The 14,827-nt window shown below is 43.1% G+C and overlaps 1 protein-coding gene across 12 annotated transcripts in view; it reads right to left on the bottom strand.

Annotated features, from left to right (window-relative positions):
- DNM1 (dynamin 1) overlaps positions 1 to 14,827 on the bottom strand; it is a 73,134-nt gene that overhangs the window by 31,235 nt on the left and 27,072 nt on the right. For 6 of the 12 annotated variants that reach the window (XR_016282094.1, XM_089534795.1, XM_089534787.1 and 3 more), the window contains exons 11-15: positions 6,917 to 7,003; positions 6,372 to 6,442; positions 6,022 to 6,073; positions 4,474 to 4,485; positions 1,017 to 1,130 (exon numbers count right to left, since the gene is read on the bottom strand). Coding sequence is in view for 11 of the 12 variants with exons in the window: in XM_089534795.1 (XP_089390921.1) it covers positions 1,017 to 1,130; positions 4,474 to 4,485; positions 6,022 to 6,073; positions 6,372 to 6,442; positions 6,917 to 7,003 (336 nt within the window). In the remaining variant the exon portion in view is untranslated. Of the gene's footprint in view, positions 1 to 1,016; positions 1,131 to 4,473; positions 4,486 to 6,021; positions 6,074 to 6,371; positions 6,443 to 6,916; positions 7,004 to 11,554; positions 11,694 to 14,827 lie in introns of all 12 variants that reach the window. The other 6 variants (XM_089534798.1, XM_089534788.1, XM_089534797.1 and 3 more) reach the window with 3 other exon arrangements.

Below are 14,827 nucleotides of genomic sequence, written 5' to 3'. Positions count from 1 at the left end.
TCATCTGGAATGTAGGCCGGGGAGCGGAAATCCTTGTTGCAGCCTGATTTATCCTCTACAAATACCAATCTGATTTATTAGGGAATTTACCATGGAAAAAGGAGTCATCCTGCCTCATTGAAGAACAATCCTGGGCTCCTCTCTAAACATCCAAAACGCTTTGTGAGCATGGGCGCATCAACCCCTGTGGTTAGAGATGTTTGCTTCTGCATCACCGGCATTTATTGAAACTTGCTCACTGCTTTTCCACATAAAGGTATCCCTTTGAGCCTCTCCCAAAATAACAGAGGCAGCCCCCAGATCAAAAAAAACGCCCTCTCCCCATACTTTTTTGATACCTCCAAAACCAAAAGTTAACCAATATTAATATTAAGACAATACACATGAAGTTAAAGGGGCAAAAATACCATATATACCCAACTATAAGTCGACCTCATGTATAGATCGAAGACAAGTTTTTGGTATCAAAATTATGGATTTTGATACAACCTGTGGATAAGTTGAGGGTAAAACCTAAGTGGATGCAACAAGGGACCTAAAGGATGAAGCAAAGGAATATAATGCCAAAGAATGTACGAAATCCCAGCAGGAATAACTGTTTATGCTCACCCCAAAAGTCTAGATGGATGGGAGAGTCGAATGGGGTCTGTTTTTCTAGGACAAATGACACTCTTGCCTTTCACTGGTGGCTGGTTCCTTTATTAATAAAAGTAGAGTACTTACATTGACCCTTGGATAAGTCGACTCAGGTTATTTGGGTGAACTTTTTTACTAAAATTCCTAGACTTAAACATTAATATATACAGTATTTGCAAATCTTCAACGCCTAGCAAAGTCTATACTTCACGTAATGCAAAGTATTTTGGGTTGCATTAATCTTGAAGGGGGAAATAAGAACTATTGGCTTTGCAGTGCTTTCAGCACAGATGAAATTGTTGCTAGACATTGTTAGTTGACCTGCCAGTGAATGGCGAAGCGGTGAAATTCAATACACAATGTCCATCCAGAGTCCTTACCTCGTCATCCTTGTACCAGGAGAGATTCTCTGCCGTTAGAACAAACCAGTACTCTTTGGAGCCGCCTTTCATGATGCCGATATTGTTGATGGTGAGCCAACCTTTGCGGATCACCTACATTTAAAAAATAGAAAATAAATTTTCACAGTTACCCAGATTGGCATACAGATGAATAGAAAGTGGTACCACACACAAACATAGCACATCAAACAGCTGTATTGGTCCAACATCTGCTTGAGCATCCTCCATGGAGGATGAACCTAAGCCAGCCTGCTGAGACCCTCTTGAAATCCAAGAGAAAAACTAGTAGACAGTTAACACTAAAGACCATGCAAGAGCCAGTCTACCTTGGCTCATCTATATTGTGCCAAGATCAAATGGCGAAAAACTAGTCTTGGGGAAAGGACTACAGACTGCAATGAAGAGCCTCTAAAACCTTTAGTTCTGTTGCCACCTGTGAGAAAACAAACCATAGCAAGCAGTAGAGGCCTAAAGCCAAAAGGAAAAAACAACATTATTCAGCACGGTTACAAATGAGAAGTTTTCCTGGGTTGCGAGATTAAGAACGTTATGGAATCGCGTGTCGCCAAAACACTCAGCGGTGTGCATAAACAAGGGCGAGTATATATCCTGCAATCTGCCACAACTGGTGACAAAGTATAAATTGTGATAGTGGACATGGGTCAGCTCTCTAAGCCTTCCAGCACCCACTTTGTTAACGCGTTTCGTTCTAATGTTCACCAAAATGAACATTAAAATAGATGAATTCAAAGATACAGCCGTGTCAGCCTGTAAAATCAGTTTGAGGAGTTTATCACAACAAGGAGATCGGGAGTTTATCCTGTGACTATCCTAGGAAAATTGCATAATTACGTGAAACGATTTCAAACAATGTTGCACAAAACCTGCCACTGAAGCGGTCACAAAGAGCACTCACGCACATCTTTTTACTTTCGGGATTTCAGCGACAATGCATTCCTGATATCACTTTATTTGCACAACTGCATGTGATAATCATTCGTGCTTCATTTGCAGGATGCTTTCAATGCGCTTTAATCTCTCTTTAATGCCGAAACCAGCCCCAGTGTGATAAACTCCATAGAGAGATCTTGTGGCACCTTTGAGACTAACTGAAAGAAATATATTAGCAGCTTGAGCTTTCGAAGACTAAAGTCTACTTGCTCAGATGCATTTGGAAATATAAGTTGGCAATTGCTAAGCGAAATTTCAGAAAACCAGAGCCATGTTACTTGGTTAACGGTGGCTTTGGGTCTATCCACAGCCCATATATCTTTGACTTTGTTGAAAAATGCAGAGTACACTCCACCTTGTTTAGACACCGCTGTGTAGCAAAGGCTGAATCAAACACACAGGGGAAAAAGAGAGAGAAATACCGACAGACAACAAACAAAGAGGTTATTTTTGTTTTAAAGGACAATGAATGGCTGGAAACAAAGGTGCATCTGGAATTCATCTCCTGAGTTTAAGATGCGTACGGTTGTGAGACAGCAAATAAGTGCGCAGAATATGGGCCATGTGTACGGTTTAGTCACTATAGAAAGGGGAAAAGATCAACCTGTAATAAACTACATTTAAAAAGGAAAGTTAGTTAAGATGCCACAGTCTTTTTGCCGTGACCATGGTGAAGATTCGGCAGGACTGCCTGGAGACAGCAAAGGACCAACTTCTTTTTGGTTCTGTTCTAATCTAGTCTATTCTCATCGTAATCTAATCTAATAATAAATGAATAAAATAAAATATGGGCCACCCATTTGCCATGGCCGTTCTGACTTATAAGAGTCCTGCAAACATCTGCGGAGCAGAATCGAGAAAGTACGAAATCTCCACCGAAATCTTTCACTTTGAAACATAAACAGGTTTCTAGAGTATTTTGTAGTAGAATTATTTGGGTTAGTAAGGCTGAAGGCATCTTTTTAAAGGAAGCCTGAGAGATTAATGGTGTATTTGTGCCCTCTTATTCTAAAATACATCTGCTGTCCTTGTCTACTTCTTTTCCCCCTTTCTTTTCCTTTCCTTGCAGGGACGGCTGACTTTCAGCATCACTGTTTTTAATCTGTCCATTGAGCATTACTCCTAATTCAAGCATCGCAATTATTCTTTTCAATATGTTCAGCAACAAACAAACTATGAACATATGAAATGGGAAAGCAACGTAAAAGCGCACTTCAATGAAAAGACGGCCACAAAAAACGGTGAACATGAAGTTATCCAAAACCACTTGTTTTAAAAGACCACTGAAGGTGAATAAAAGGTGACCAAATTAACACAGTGAGTTTTCACTTTCTTTCTTCCTTTCTCTTAACTGCAGAAAGTCCATTGCGTTTAGGATCGGAGTGATTTTCCAAATTCAATCTTCCCATTCCTCCGTGGGAGAAACTACTGATTGATGCCATTTGGGAGCTATCAAGATTTTTGCAGCAGCAAAAGGGAGACTCCCTCTTAGAGTCTGCTTTTAAATGGAAGTGTGTATGTTAAGTCAGCAAGATCTTTGGGACGATTACAAGGGATTTTGCAGTTTGTCACTTAGTTGCATCATTATTTCCACCACCGTCATCCCAAAGAGTGGATCTGGGTGCATTCCAGCACATATGGACCGATTCTGAATTACTTTGCAACATCACTACTTATCTTGATCATTTTAATAACTGGCCCTTTTCCCCCCTAGCTATGTGGATTAATGTCCATGAGTTTGTCCTGGTTCTATTTAAGGTTAATATCAAGAGTAGTATTAGATTTGGACCCCGATGTCATCTGCATACCCATTATTTCTTGCCTTGTTGTGCATTTTACCCAACTGGAGTGTATTTTTGACAAGGGAGCTTTGTGCTCATTAGAATCGTTCCAAACCAATTTGTCAGTTTTAAATCCTGTGCCAAAACAGGATTTAAAAACCGGAAAAACCCGCCAAAGCGGGTAGTTTTTCACACATGACGGGGTTAGTGTGGCATTAACCCAAACAGAAAGTAGACAAAACCTGCCCCTTTTTACTTTCGGGGTTTTCCGAAAGTAAAAAGGAGCAGGTTTTGTTGAGTTGAATACCTGGTAATGTGTTTCATGATGCGTTCCTTGTGGGGATGGCCTTGCGGACATGAGTGTCAAGCTGGCCACTTTGCACCCATTTCCAAGTGATGTGGAAAAGGGGGACTATTGTACAGCTCATGGACAGATCTCCCTACAAACAAAAACCCATCAGTGATACCTGAACTCCTTAGTAAATCTTTACCCACTTTTGGTTCTCTGCAGCTGGCTGAGGATCTCCCTTCATTCCCTGGATTCATTCGCCTGGATTTATTGCAACTGGATTTTTAAAACTCCTGCTTCCCCCCCAAAACTGTTTGCAGCAGTTAGAAGGATCCCAGTTTCCCCCCCCAGATGCACCTCAAAATTAGTATTTGTTAGAACCCGTCCACGTCGAGTGGCCTTTGGTTTTACTCACCAGGATCTCATCCTGCAAAAAGAGGACCATAGCAACAACAGCAGCAGCAGAGGAGACAGGAGCAAAGAAAGGAGAGAGGATTACTCAAAAAAGCGGGCGCAGGAAGAAAGAAGTAGGCTCCAAAACAACAAAAACAAAACGAGAAAAAGGAAAATATAGATATAAATAGGTAATAACGAAACCAAACATTTATAACCAGAACTGTTTGCTCAATTAGCACTTCAGTTGCAAAAAACATTGTAAAGACCACATCACAAAACAAAATCTGGTGAAAGGATAAAAAGAAAGGGGGAAGAAATAAGCACAGGGGAGGGGGTTACAGGCAAACCCAAAAGTGAACCATGAACATATTGAACTGATAGGTGCCATCCCTATCCTGGACCATCTTCACTGGGCAGTTTCCATCATGTCCTTCCTAGAGATCCAATTGCCAGGATGAAAAGTCGGCCAGTGAAGTCGTATCTCCAGACTGGTAGACTGGGCCTAGATCTATCTCTACAGTATACATTTCTAATGGTTTTATTCCACTATGTGTTTACAGTACACATTTTTAGTGGTTTTATTCCAATACAACTGCCACGGCTTTAGAGCAAAGCATTAATTTGGAGAGATTGGCTTCAGTTAGAAAACCCGCTTCCCTGCCTGCAAAACTAGAACGACAAGCAGGCAGGCTGCTATTAGAAAAGCTTTAAAATATGGTACAAGTATGCACTAATGGTTCTTTCTTGTTCTGTGACTGAACTGGGGCTGTGGGGAGCGCATTGCCTGGAAATGCCATCTATCAATGAGACTTTTTTAGCGTTTCAAGCGGAGAAGGACACGCAGCTGATGCTAACAGTGCGATAGCTAGTAGACCATTTGTTCTTAAGGTAAGCACATGAGACTTCAGAATTAACTGGATCTCAGTTCTTAACATCTTTTAGTACTTATTGTGTTGTCTAGAACTGCTGGGAATTATGGTTTTAACAACATCTGGAGTGCCACGTTTTCCCCAGCTCTGCTTTACATTGTGAGCCTATGCAGTTATTAAAACCTATACAGTGTCTAGCAATTTTAGGACTAACAAAAATGTTTTCTTCTACAACTACTACTATGGCTTTTCCTAATACAACTTCTATTCTATTACAAACTACTACTAGTATTACTACTCACTCCTTATATCATGCAGAATCAGATATAATCCTATAGTGTTCTGAGAAAAGTGTTATTTCTTAAATTAGTTTATAAAGGGCCTGGACCAAATTCACCTTGTAAGGCCCTCAGCCAATGGTTCATTCAAGAAACATTCCCAGGCCAGATGATTGCAGCCTGGCTCATTAATTTTAATAATTAATTAACTGACTATTAATGCATTAATAAAGATTAATTGATGGAATGCCCTCCTTCTATGGCACTGAATACTTTATACCAGTGAAGCGGCATTCACTTTTCCTGCATCTTCACTGTTGTGTTGGGCAACTTCTCCTCCATCCACAGCCTGCAAAGCAAAGAGGATGCCCACCGCATACCTTTCAAACGCAGCTCCCCGATTCAGTGGGCAATGCCTACCTGATTCCCTGCGGTCTTCTTCTTGCTCATTTGGCTGCTCCTCTGCTGAGCGCTACAAGAAAAACAAAGCAAGACATTTAGGACTTCTTCGTTCTTGACTTTCTCTGGGACTGCCAATGCGAATGCAGATTTTTCATGTGCCCATTTGGACTGAATCCCTCCCTGTTCAAAATGCCCAGTTTGACCCCAACCAATGTCTAACTGGCACTTTCTGGTAATGGCATTAAAAATCTGAAAGGTGAAGGAATTCTGCACAATATGCACAGTTTTAAACATGGTGCTCCTTTGGTTATTTCCCATTACAGCTTAATGCCTGCCATTTAAACTTAAATTCCCCTTCTGATACTTACTTGGCAAACCCAATAAAATCTTCATGGTTTGTGTTCATGTAGGCCAGTTCAATATCTATCAGGAGCATGACCTGTGGGAGAGAAGATACAGCTACTACAACTTTCGGCATTTTGAGGGATCTATGGGGACATCCCAAGTTTCTACTGGTGGCCCATAGATCTGTTGGACGTTCGCTCCGTTAATTCCATATTGGGTGGGAAGAATGGGCTTCGTAGTCTCATATTGTTTAAGCGTGCAATGAATGAGTTAACTGTATTGCTAGATCTATGTCAGATGAGTCCCAGAATGCACACTGCAAATCCCAGAATCCTGGAAGATGCAATCACAGCATTTAAAGTGACCTCAATGTGCTATAATTGTATGGAAGAGACCTAAGACAGATCAGTTTTGCCCCTTTATGCATTCTGGCCTAAAGCTCCCATCAATCCCAGCCATGGATAAGAGATTATGGAAGTTGTAAGTGAAACAATCTGGAAAGCCCAAGGTTCCCCAGAGCTGGGAATATATGCACAGAGGTACCCAAGTGAAACATCTGCGTGCATACCTGGTCCTTGGTCCGGCCCTCGCGCTCCCGGATGTGGGTTGTCACAATTCTCTCCATTTCCTCCCGCAGGTGAGGATACTGACTGAGCTGCAGCGGGAGAGAAGGGGGAAAAGACATGTGCATATGGGGGAAATGGGGCACATGGGTGAAAGGAGGGCAAGGGGAAGGTGCCACCGCCACCTCACATGCCTCGCATGGAGGCTGGGGTGGGTGCGGACACAATGGCAGAACGAAACAAGAGAAGGAAAGCAACAGAGAGATTGTCCAACTTCCAGCCAAGGGGTACGTTTCTCTCTTAGTAAACCAAGCATCTTCAGCTTGCTTCTTAGGTCTCAGCTGACCATCCCAGGAAGGCTTCAGGAAACAAAATTCTCCCATAAATACCCCAAAAATCTTGCCTATCAATCCAGATTCACCCAGATCTGTGTAATATTTGAGACAGTGGTTGCACAAGTGGATGAAGGACCTGATGAAAGGTCTACTTATCACAAAGCTAAACCCAAACAACCTCTAATCTCTTCCTCATATAATAAAGTCTGGGAAACATAGTTTGAACCTCTATTAAGTGATGGAAACCCACCAAGTGAACATGGGCAAGTCATACTCTCTCCGTCTCAGAGAAAGGCAATGGCAAACCTCCTCTGAATAACAAACCTTGCCAAGAAAGCTCTTTGATGGAGTCACCATAAATCAAAGTTGCCTCGAAGGCGTATGACAATAACAGCAGCCTTCCATTGTGAGTATGGTCATTCCACAAATGACACTAACAGGATGCTATCATTTATACTTCACCGTAAGTCGACCTCATGTATAAGTCGAGGGCAGGTTTTGGGGCCAAAATTATGGATTTTGATATGACCCGTGGATAGGTCAAGAGTAAAACTTAGGGGCAGGTAACAAGGAATCTAAAGGACGATGCAAAGGAAAAACGATACCAAAGAACGTACAAAATTCTTGCAGGCATAACTGTTAGTGTTCATACTAAAGGCTATAGAGGAGGATCTGTGTTTCCAGGACAGACTACACTCTTGCCTTTCACCATGAGTGTTTATAGAGTTAATGAGACAGAAGGCGTTCTAAAAGGAAATATATGTTTTCTACACTCTGCATTGGCTGGACTGAAGTCTCTGAGTACGTCTCTAAGATTTTAGCTGTTATATCAGGCTCTAAAGTTCAAAGAGAGTAAAAACCCAGCATGCCATTGCTGCTGAAAACAGAAGAAATCCTGTCAAAGGAATCGGGGGGCGGACGGGAGAGAAACAGCACCGGAAATTGGAAAATCTTTCCCAGCTTTTCTCGCCGAGAGAATACGAAATAATAAACTGCCTGAGCGACGCAAAAGAAAGCGCTCCAAGCTGCGAAATGTTCTCAGATTTATTCAAGATCCCGATCAATTAAAACCACGACAAAATGTTACACACGCCAAACCAGGGGAGGGGGAAGCAAAGAGGAAAAAAGGAAACCATCAAGTCGTATTTGCCAGAACTCATGCGGGGACCGGGATATATCACACTTGGGACATGCGCAAGGGAAAGTGGAGCTGGGGAAATAGCAAATCACGAACACTACATCCACCGAAGGGAATCACGAACATCACATCCACCGAAGGGACTCATGCGCCAGGATGCAAAGGGAAGGGGGAGGCTGGCAAGGAAGCCGGTAGCGCCAGCAGCACCCAGAAATGCCATGGTTCTGAATGGGAGAGCAGGAGAACCTCAAGAAAAGGGAGCTTGGCTTGGAAATGGGTCATAGCAAATTCAGAAGTCGTTGGGGCATTTGCTATATAACCACATTCCCCTCTCCTGGCCATATTTTTTCGTTCCTTTTAAACCCACATGTTCTTTCTTCCGCAATGTGTCAACTGCGACTGAAGTCCCTAATTTCAGAATTGGCTTTGCACTACACTCCGCAACAGGCCAGAGCCGACAAACTCCTCCAACCAGCCTCCCTTCCTTTCTTCTCGCCTATCACAACCTCCAGATTTTTCCTCCGCACTTCCACCAGTCCTAAATCACGCTGTTCCCTTACAACACTCCATATGCAAGAATGCTTAAAAATGGCCGTTGCCGTTATGCAAGTGAGGCATTGCCCTATAAAGAATCCTGCCCCTCGAAACATTAAACGCTGCAAAGAGGGAGAGTCAGACACTGAAAACTGATCACATCCAGAACTCATATATATTTGGTATATGGTGCAAATCCTTGGTAACTTTACCTAGCCTTTTCCTTTAGATGCTTAAACTGTTGTTTTCTAAATGCGCAACTGATGTTTTAAGTTATTGCAATGCTATAGAACAGAAAGAATAAATCATGGGTTGCAGAATGGTTATCTGCAGGGCAATATCCTTATTCTGTCTCCTCAGAGCTACATGCATAGGGATACTGAAAGAACACGCATGCATATTTCATGTGGACAGGTTATGGAGACAGAAGTTCCACCTTGTTTAATCGTGCTTATATTATTTGCCAGGCTAAATGCTGATCCAATGTGCTGAAATCAATATTGGCATGGAATTAGTAATGCCTGGTTTCCGATAGTGAGTTGGTTACCTTCTCCTTGGATTAGGGCAGAACTCTTATGTCCCTAACAGTAGCCTGACACATACCCAAAAATAAGCAAGAGGAAAAGGATCTACCTCAGTGATTCTAAAGGTCCTGGGTTCAATCCCTGACATTCCCAGATGGGGCTAAGAAAGATGCCTCCTTGAAACCCTATAAAACAGCTTCCAATCTGTTTTGACAATACTGAGTTAAATAGCAGTCAAAGGCTTTCACAGCCGGCATCTATATTTTTGTGGGTTTTTTGGGCTTTATGGCTATGTTCTTCCAGAACACAGCCATATAGCCCAAAAAACCCTCAAAAAACTATAGCTCAACTATGGCTTCCCATGTTGTATATATTTAAAGTGATAAGCAAACAAGAGGTAAAGGAAAAAGCAGCAAGTGTGCCTCTAGGCTTTGAAAAGTCCCGACACTTAAATGGGGACAAAATGAGAATTGGAATGGGGTCTGCATTTTTAACACTGTATACCTTGCCTCTTTTCATAACCCTGTGTGCAGATTGTAATGCTCTCTTCGGCACCGGTCCAGTTTCACATCTCAGCTGCATATGTACACGCATCCATCCACACCCACACAGTCACCAAAAAGCAACGCCAAAACCTAGATGGACTCATTCCCTGCGTAGTTGAGCAGTGATTAGTAATGCTCGTTTTATGGGTGGACTAGGATGTGGTTTTATGTACAACCCAGGGCTTGCTTTGCCTGTGACCGAAATGAAGTTGCTGAAACTGAATTAATTTGGGAGAGAAAAATCACTGTTAGGATGCAAGACATTTAAGAAGCCATACATAGAGAAGTGTACCTAATATAGGGGTCTTGAGATGCCCAGTTTAAAATAAAGGTTTTTTTTTATTTTAAACTTTTAATTTATTTTAAATGTTTAGCACTTTCCCTCACATTCCAGAGGAATTCATTGAACACAAAGGCCCAAGTTTAGCCTAAAAGGTAGCGCAGGCTCATGGAGCAAGGAGTTGTGTGTTGCATTCATTCCTGATTCAGAGGGAAGGCTGCCATCTACTGAAACACCGCTTCAAGTCCTCTGAACGGATTTCCCTTCCCAATCCTAATCCCAGCCTAGGACCAGGTCTTCTGCATTGCAGGGTTTTGCTTTGGACACGCAGCCTCCAAAAGACCTTGGCCAAGCCGTGCTGTCATTCTTTATTCCAAAACAAGAAAGGAAGGGTAAAGGAATGTCAGGCTTCCTTATCAAGAAAATGTAAGGAAAGAAAGGAGAAGCAGTGGTTATATTAATATATTAACATGAAGTCGAAGGCTTTCATAGCCGGCATCCATAGGGTTTTTTGGTGGGGCTTTTTTGGGGTTATGTGCCCATATTCTAGAAGAGTTTATTCCTGATGTTTCACCAGCATCATTTTTTGAAGATGCCAGCCACAGATGCTGGAAAAAAAATCAGGAATAAGCTCTTCTAGAACATGGCCAGATAGCCCAAAATAACCACAAAAAACTATAATATAATATTCACTTGTCTTACTCAGCGACAGAAGAGACAAAGCAAGGAAACCACAGGACAAGAATTCAGGGCTTCAAAATTTATCACTGTATCTTAAATCTCAAATATCTGATAATGGGATTGAACTCGACACACCGCTGACCAGATCACAGACGGTTAAAGTAACACTACACAGATAAAGGTGGCTCAATCCCTACTCTAAACACAGAGGATGGATACGAAACAACAAGATGGGACCCACCAATGGCTTCTCAACTAGCATCTCTTACCTAGTCCAAACCCTGTTGCATGTGGACTCCCTGAATCACTCTATCCTTGCTGATAAGTCATGACCAGAATCCTAACCCTTGTCCCTAACTATCCTCTTTCTAGATGCATCTGAAGTCTAGGAAAGCTCATGCTGCCAACTTCTTTATTTCGGCGACCCTCAAAGGTGCTACAAGGTCTCTCTGCGTACCTATCCTCCCGCCAATCCCAACTTTGACTTTTCCGCGTGTAAGGAAATGGGGGCAGGTCTGTGTGCGTGTTTGTGCGTTGTGTGTGCACGCAAGGCGGCATTTGTTATGCGAGTTCTCTCTCTGTCGGGGTGTCGGGGTGTTTCTTTACCTTGTTGCTACACTTTCTGATGGTGGATGTGAGCTCACTCACTACCATGTCCACACACTTCAGACAGGGCTCCTTCAGTTTCTGCACCTGCTTTTTCACAATGGCTTCAAAAGCGAGGTCAGGGGTGAAGAGACCCGTTCTGCACGGCAAAAGGAGCAGGGAGGGAGAGAAGCGACAGGGAAGAAAGGAGCGTGGAGCAGACGGAGCAAGAGGAGAGGAAGAGCAGGCAGAGCAGGGACAGAGAGAGAGAGAGAGAAAGAAAGAAGAGCGTGAAAGGGAACAGAGAGAAGAGAAAAACACAAGGCAAAAATGAGTAGTGAGACTTTTGGTGCGGCCCACAGGCAAATCTAACCCAGGAGAGCATCGCTAAAGGACCCTATGTGCTGCCAAGCATCAGGTAGATTTTGCAGGATGAAGAAAAGATAGAATGCAAAACTGCAAGGCAGGGTGGGATCAACAAAATGATGGACACACGCAGGGATCCCTTCCCTCGTCCTCAGCCACCCCAAGGCTTTCCCTTGAAAAGATCTATCCTTTCAGCTCCCTGCTTAAGCTCTTGCAATCTCTGGTTCATCTCCCTTCGAGTTACTTGCTTCCTAGATGGGCTTCTTAAAAAAGAGACAGATGGTCACGGCACACCTGCATCTCAGGAATCTTTGCAAACGCAACAGTGAAAAAGTGTCGGCAACACAAAGACCAGGGAGAAAACCTACAGAGGTCTAACAATAGTTCTTGGAAAGGGTCATGTGCTCATCTCCCATTTTATCTCGTCACAGAACATGTGCATGTGCTATGCTAGACTCTTCTTTTGCAAACATTGTTTACAAAAGCCTACCTGCTTTTATACAGATCCGTATGTGTATGTTGTTTTAAACTGATCGTGGTCATCTTATTCTATGCTGCCCCCTGAGAGCTTTACACAGAGGACAGTGTATACTGTAAATATTTTAAATAAAGCTATATTCTTCACCAGGCATAAATTCAGCATTAAGTCACTGTGTATATCACCTGATTGTTTGGTTTTCTCCCTCTAGAATCAGATACAGAAATGGTGAGGGAACTATAGTACCCTGTACCCAAGATCTTGCTAGTCTCTTTGCTATCATGTTTCCTTAGGCATAATGCACACACAAAGTGTATACAGACATATCTTACAACCTCCATTATTGCTGTTTTTCCCATGCCCAGCTTCTCCCTTCTTTTACAGTTGTACTAACAGGGAATCAAATGGTGATGGTTTCTCTATATTGCCCAAGCTTCAAATGGCCCAGTAGTCTTTCAAAAACAATAACACTGAATCACCACCTGAAATGTTAGGGCTGATTTGATGCCTTTTTAGACATGTTCCCACACCATTTTGAGTGCTTAACAGGGTCTGCCTGTCAAACTGAACTGTAGTTAAGGAGATGATCTGCTTCCAGAGGAGCAATGAATTCCCTTCTTTGCATTTGAGAGCCACAGCATCAACTGGGCAGAGTAAGGCAGCCACAGCAGGCAGGAGATTTGGGGTGTTACGGAAGAAGAGCAAAGTCCAAATATCTTTATGTGGTCATTTTTGTATTTTTATGCCAGGAAGGGTGCGGGCTGCTTGTGAGATTTTACGCTCTCATGAGCCAAAATAACTTCACAGATTTTGGAGATGTACCTGGACTTGAATGAGTGAAGTGTGCCAGGCAGCAAAATGTCTTGGTCCATCCTTGGGTAGCATTGACGCATTTCAAAAATGAAACACTTCACTTTCAGGCTTTTGCACATACCTGCCCATATCCGTTTCGCTCCCTCATACGCACATACACACACACAGTCTGAAAGCCAAGAGATCAGCTTGGAACATGGTATCTAATAAGGGTTCTTTCAGTTAGGGTTGACACAGACATATTCACAGAGCTTTTATCTTTCACAGCCGCAGTATTCACAAAGGTACCTGCAACCAATGCACCTGCAACCAACCACACTCACAAATTCTGCTATTTCAATGAACAATGAGGCTGGGGGAACTAACTCACCAAGAAGCCCCAAGAAAACAGAAGATCAAGCAGGTTCTAGTCACAGAACAATACAGCACAGAGCTAGCCTACAACACAGTGCCTACAATCTGGGTATGAACCTGAGCTTGGTGAATTGATAAAGTCCTTGTATCACAAGTGTCCTACATTGAGAGCATCTGCCTAGTAGCGTATGCTTATCATATTCAACTTCCATCCCTCTGTTCTGGGTATTTGGTCTCCATCTCCTCTTACCTCTCATAACTCTTTCCTTTTCAGAGGTCACCTTGCATTCAAACCTGCAATGCCTATTATTTTTGCACTCCAAAATCTCTATTTATGTTTTCTTTCTATCTTTTCTATTCTTGTTTTCCTCCTGTACTTTAGAACAGAGGTGGGGAAATGCAGCCCTCCAGGTGTTGTTGGACTGCAGTTCCCACCAATGCTTGCTAGCAAAGCCAAGGCAATGAGCCTTGAGAACATGAGTTCAACAACATCTGGAGGACAACATGATTCTCACCCCTGTTTCAGAATAACACAAACACAATCTTCTTTCCTCTAATCCAGGAATAGTAACCATGCCACCTTCCAGACACTGCTGGATCGTAACTCCTAACCAATAGTGGGGAATGATGCAACCTGCAGTAATGTCTGTAAGCATCCAGGATTCCCACCCCAGTTGATAGTCTGCTACCAAGCCTTGGACTCTACCTCCACTGGGAAAGGAGGAGACCATCCTTCATGTCAGCTCCAGATAGGGTTTTTACTATAGGTACAGACTCGCTACTCTGGGGAGGGTAGAGGGACGAAAGAAAAGAAAGAGGGGACGAAAGAATGCGAAGGTCAAAGTAAGGGAGTACACAAATAAATGCACACAGAGAAAAAGGAACTTTGCAAAAGAGTAAAGGAAAGGTGATTGACCAATGGGGAAACTAGCAGAGGGAGTGGGCAGACAGGGGACATGAAACGCTGGCCCTTCCCATCCAGTTGTTCAGATGACACTGCGTACTTGGCAGCCCAAGGGCATGTGCCTGCCAGATAGCGGGCAGGAATGGCAAATTTCTGGGTGCTCCCCACAGCCACAGACAACCCCCACCGCCAACCGATCCCCCCAAAAAGGAGAGCAGGGCAGAAAAAGGAAGGTCCTCCTCCCAGCATCCTAGAATCTTGAGGAACCTGTGAAAAAGTATCACCATTTTTGTAGGCATCCCCACCCCAAACCCAGGCTCCAGGACGAAACCCAGTCATTCAGTCCACCAGGCCCTGTCAAAGCAACCTCAAGTGGCAT

Source organism: Sceloporus occidentalis, unplaced genomic scaffold, assembly GCF_023333645.1.
Source record: "Sceloporus occidentalis isolate IW3139 unplaced genomic scaffold, rSceOcc1.0.p SCAF_8, whole genome shotgun sequence".
NCBI classification, from domain to species: Eukaryota; Metazoa; Chordata; class Lepidosauria; order Squamata; family Phrynosomatidae; genus Sceloporus; species Sceloporus occidentalis.
The sequence above is the reverse complement of the archived record's forward strand: the minus strand, read 5'-3'. Positions and strand labels throughout refer to the sequence as shown.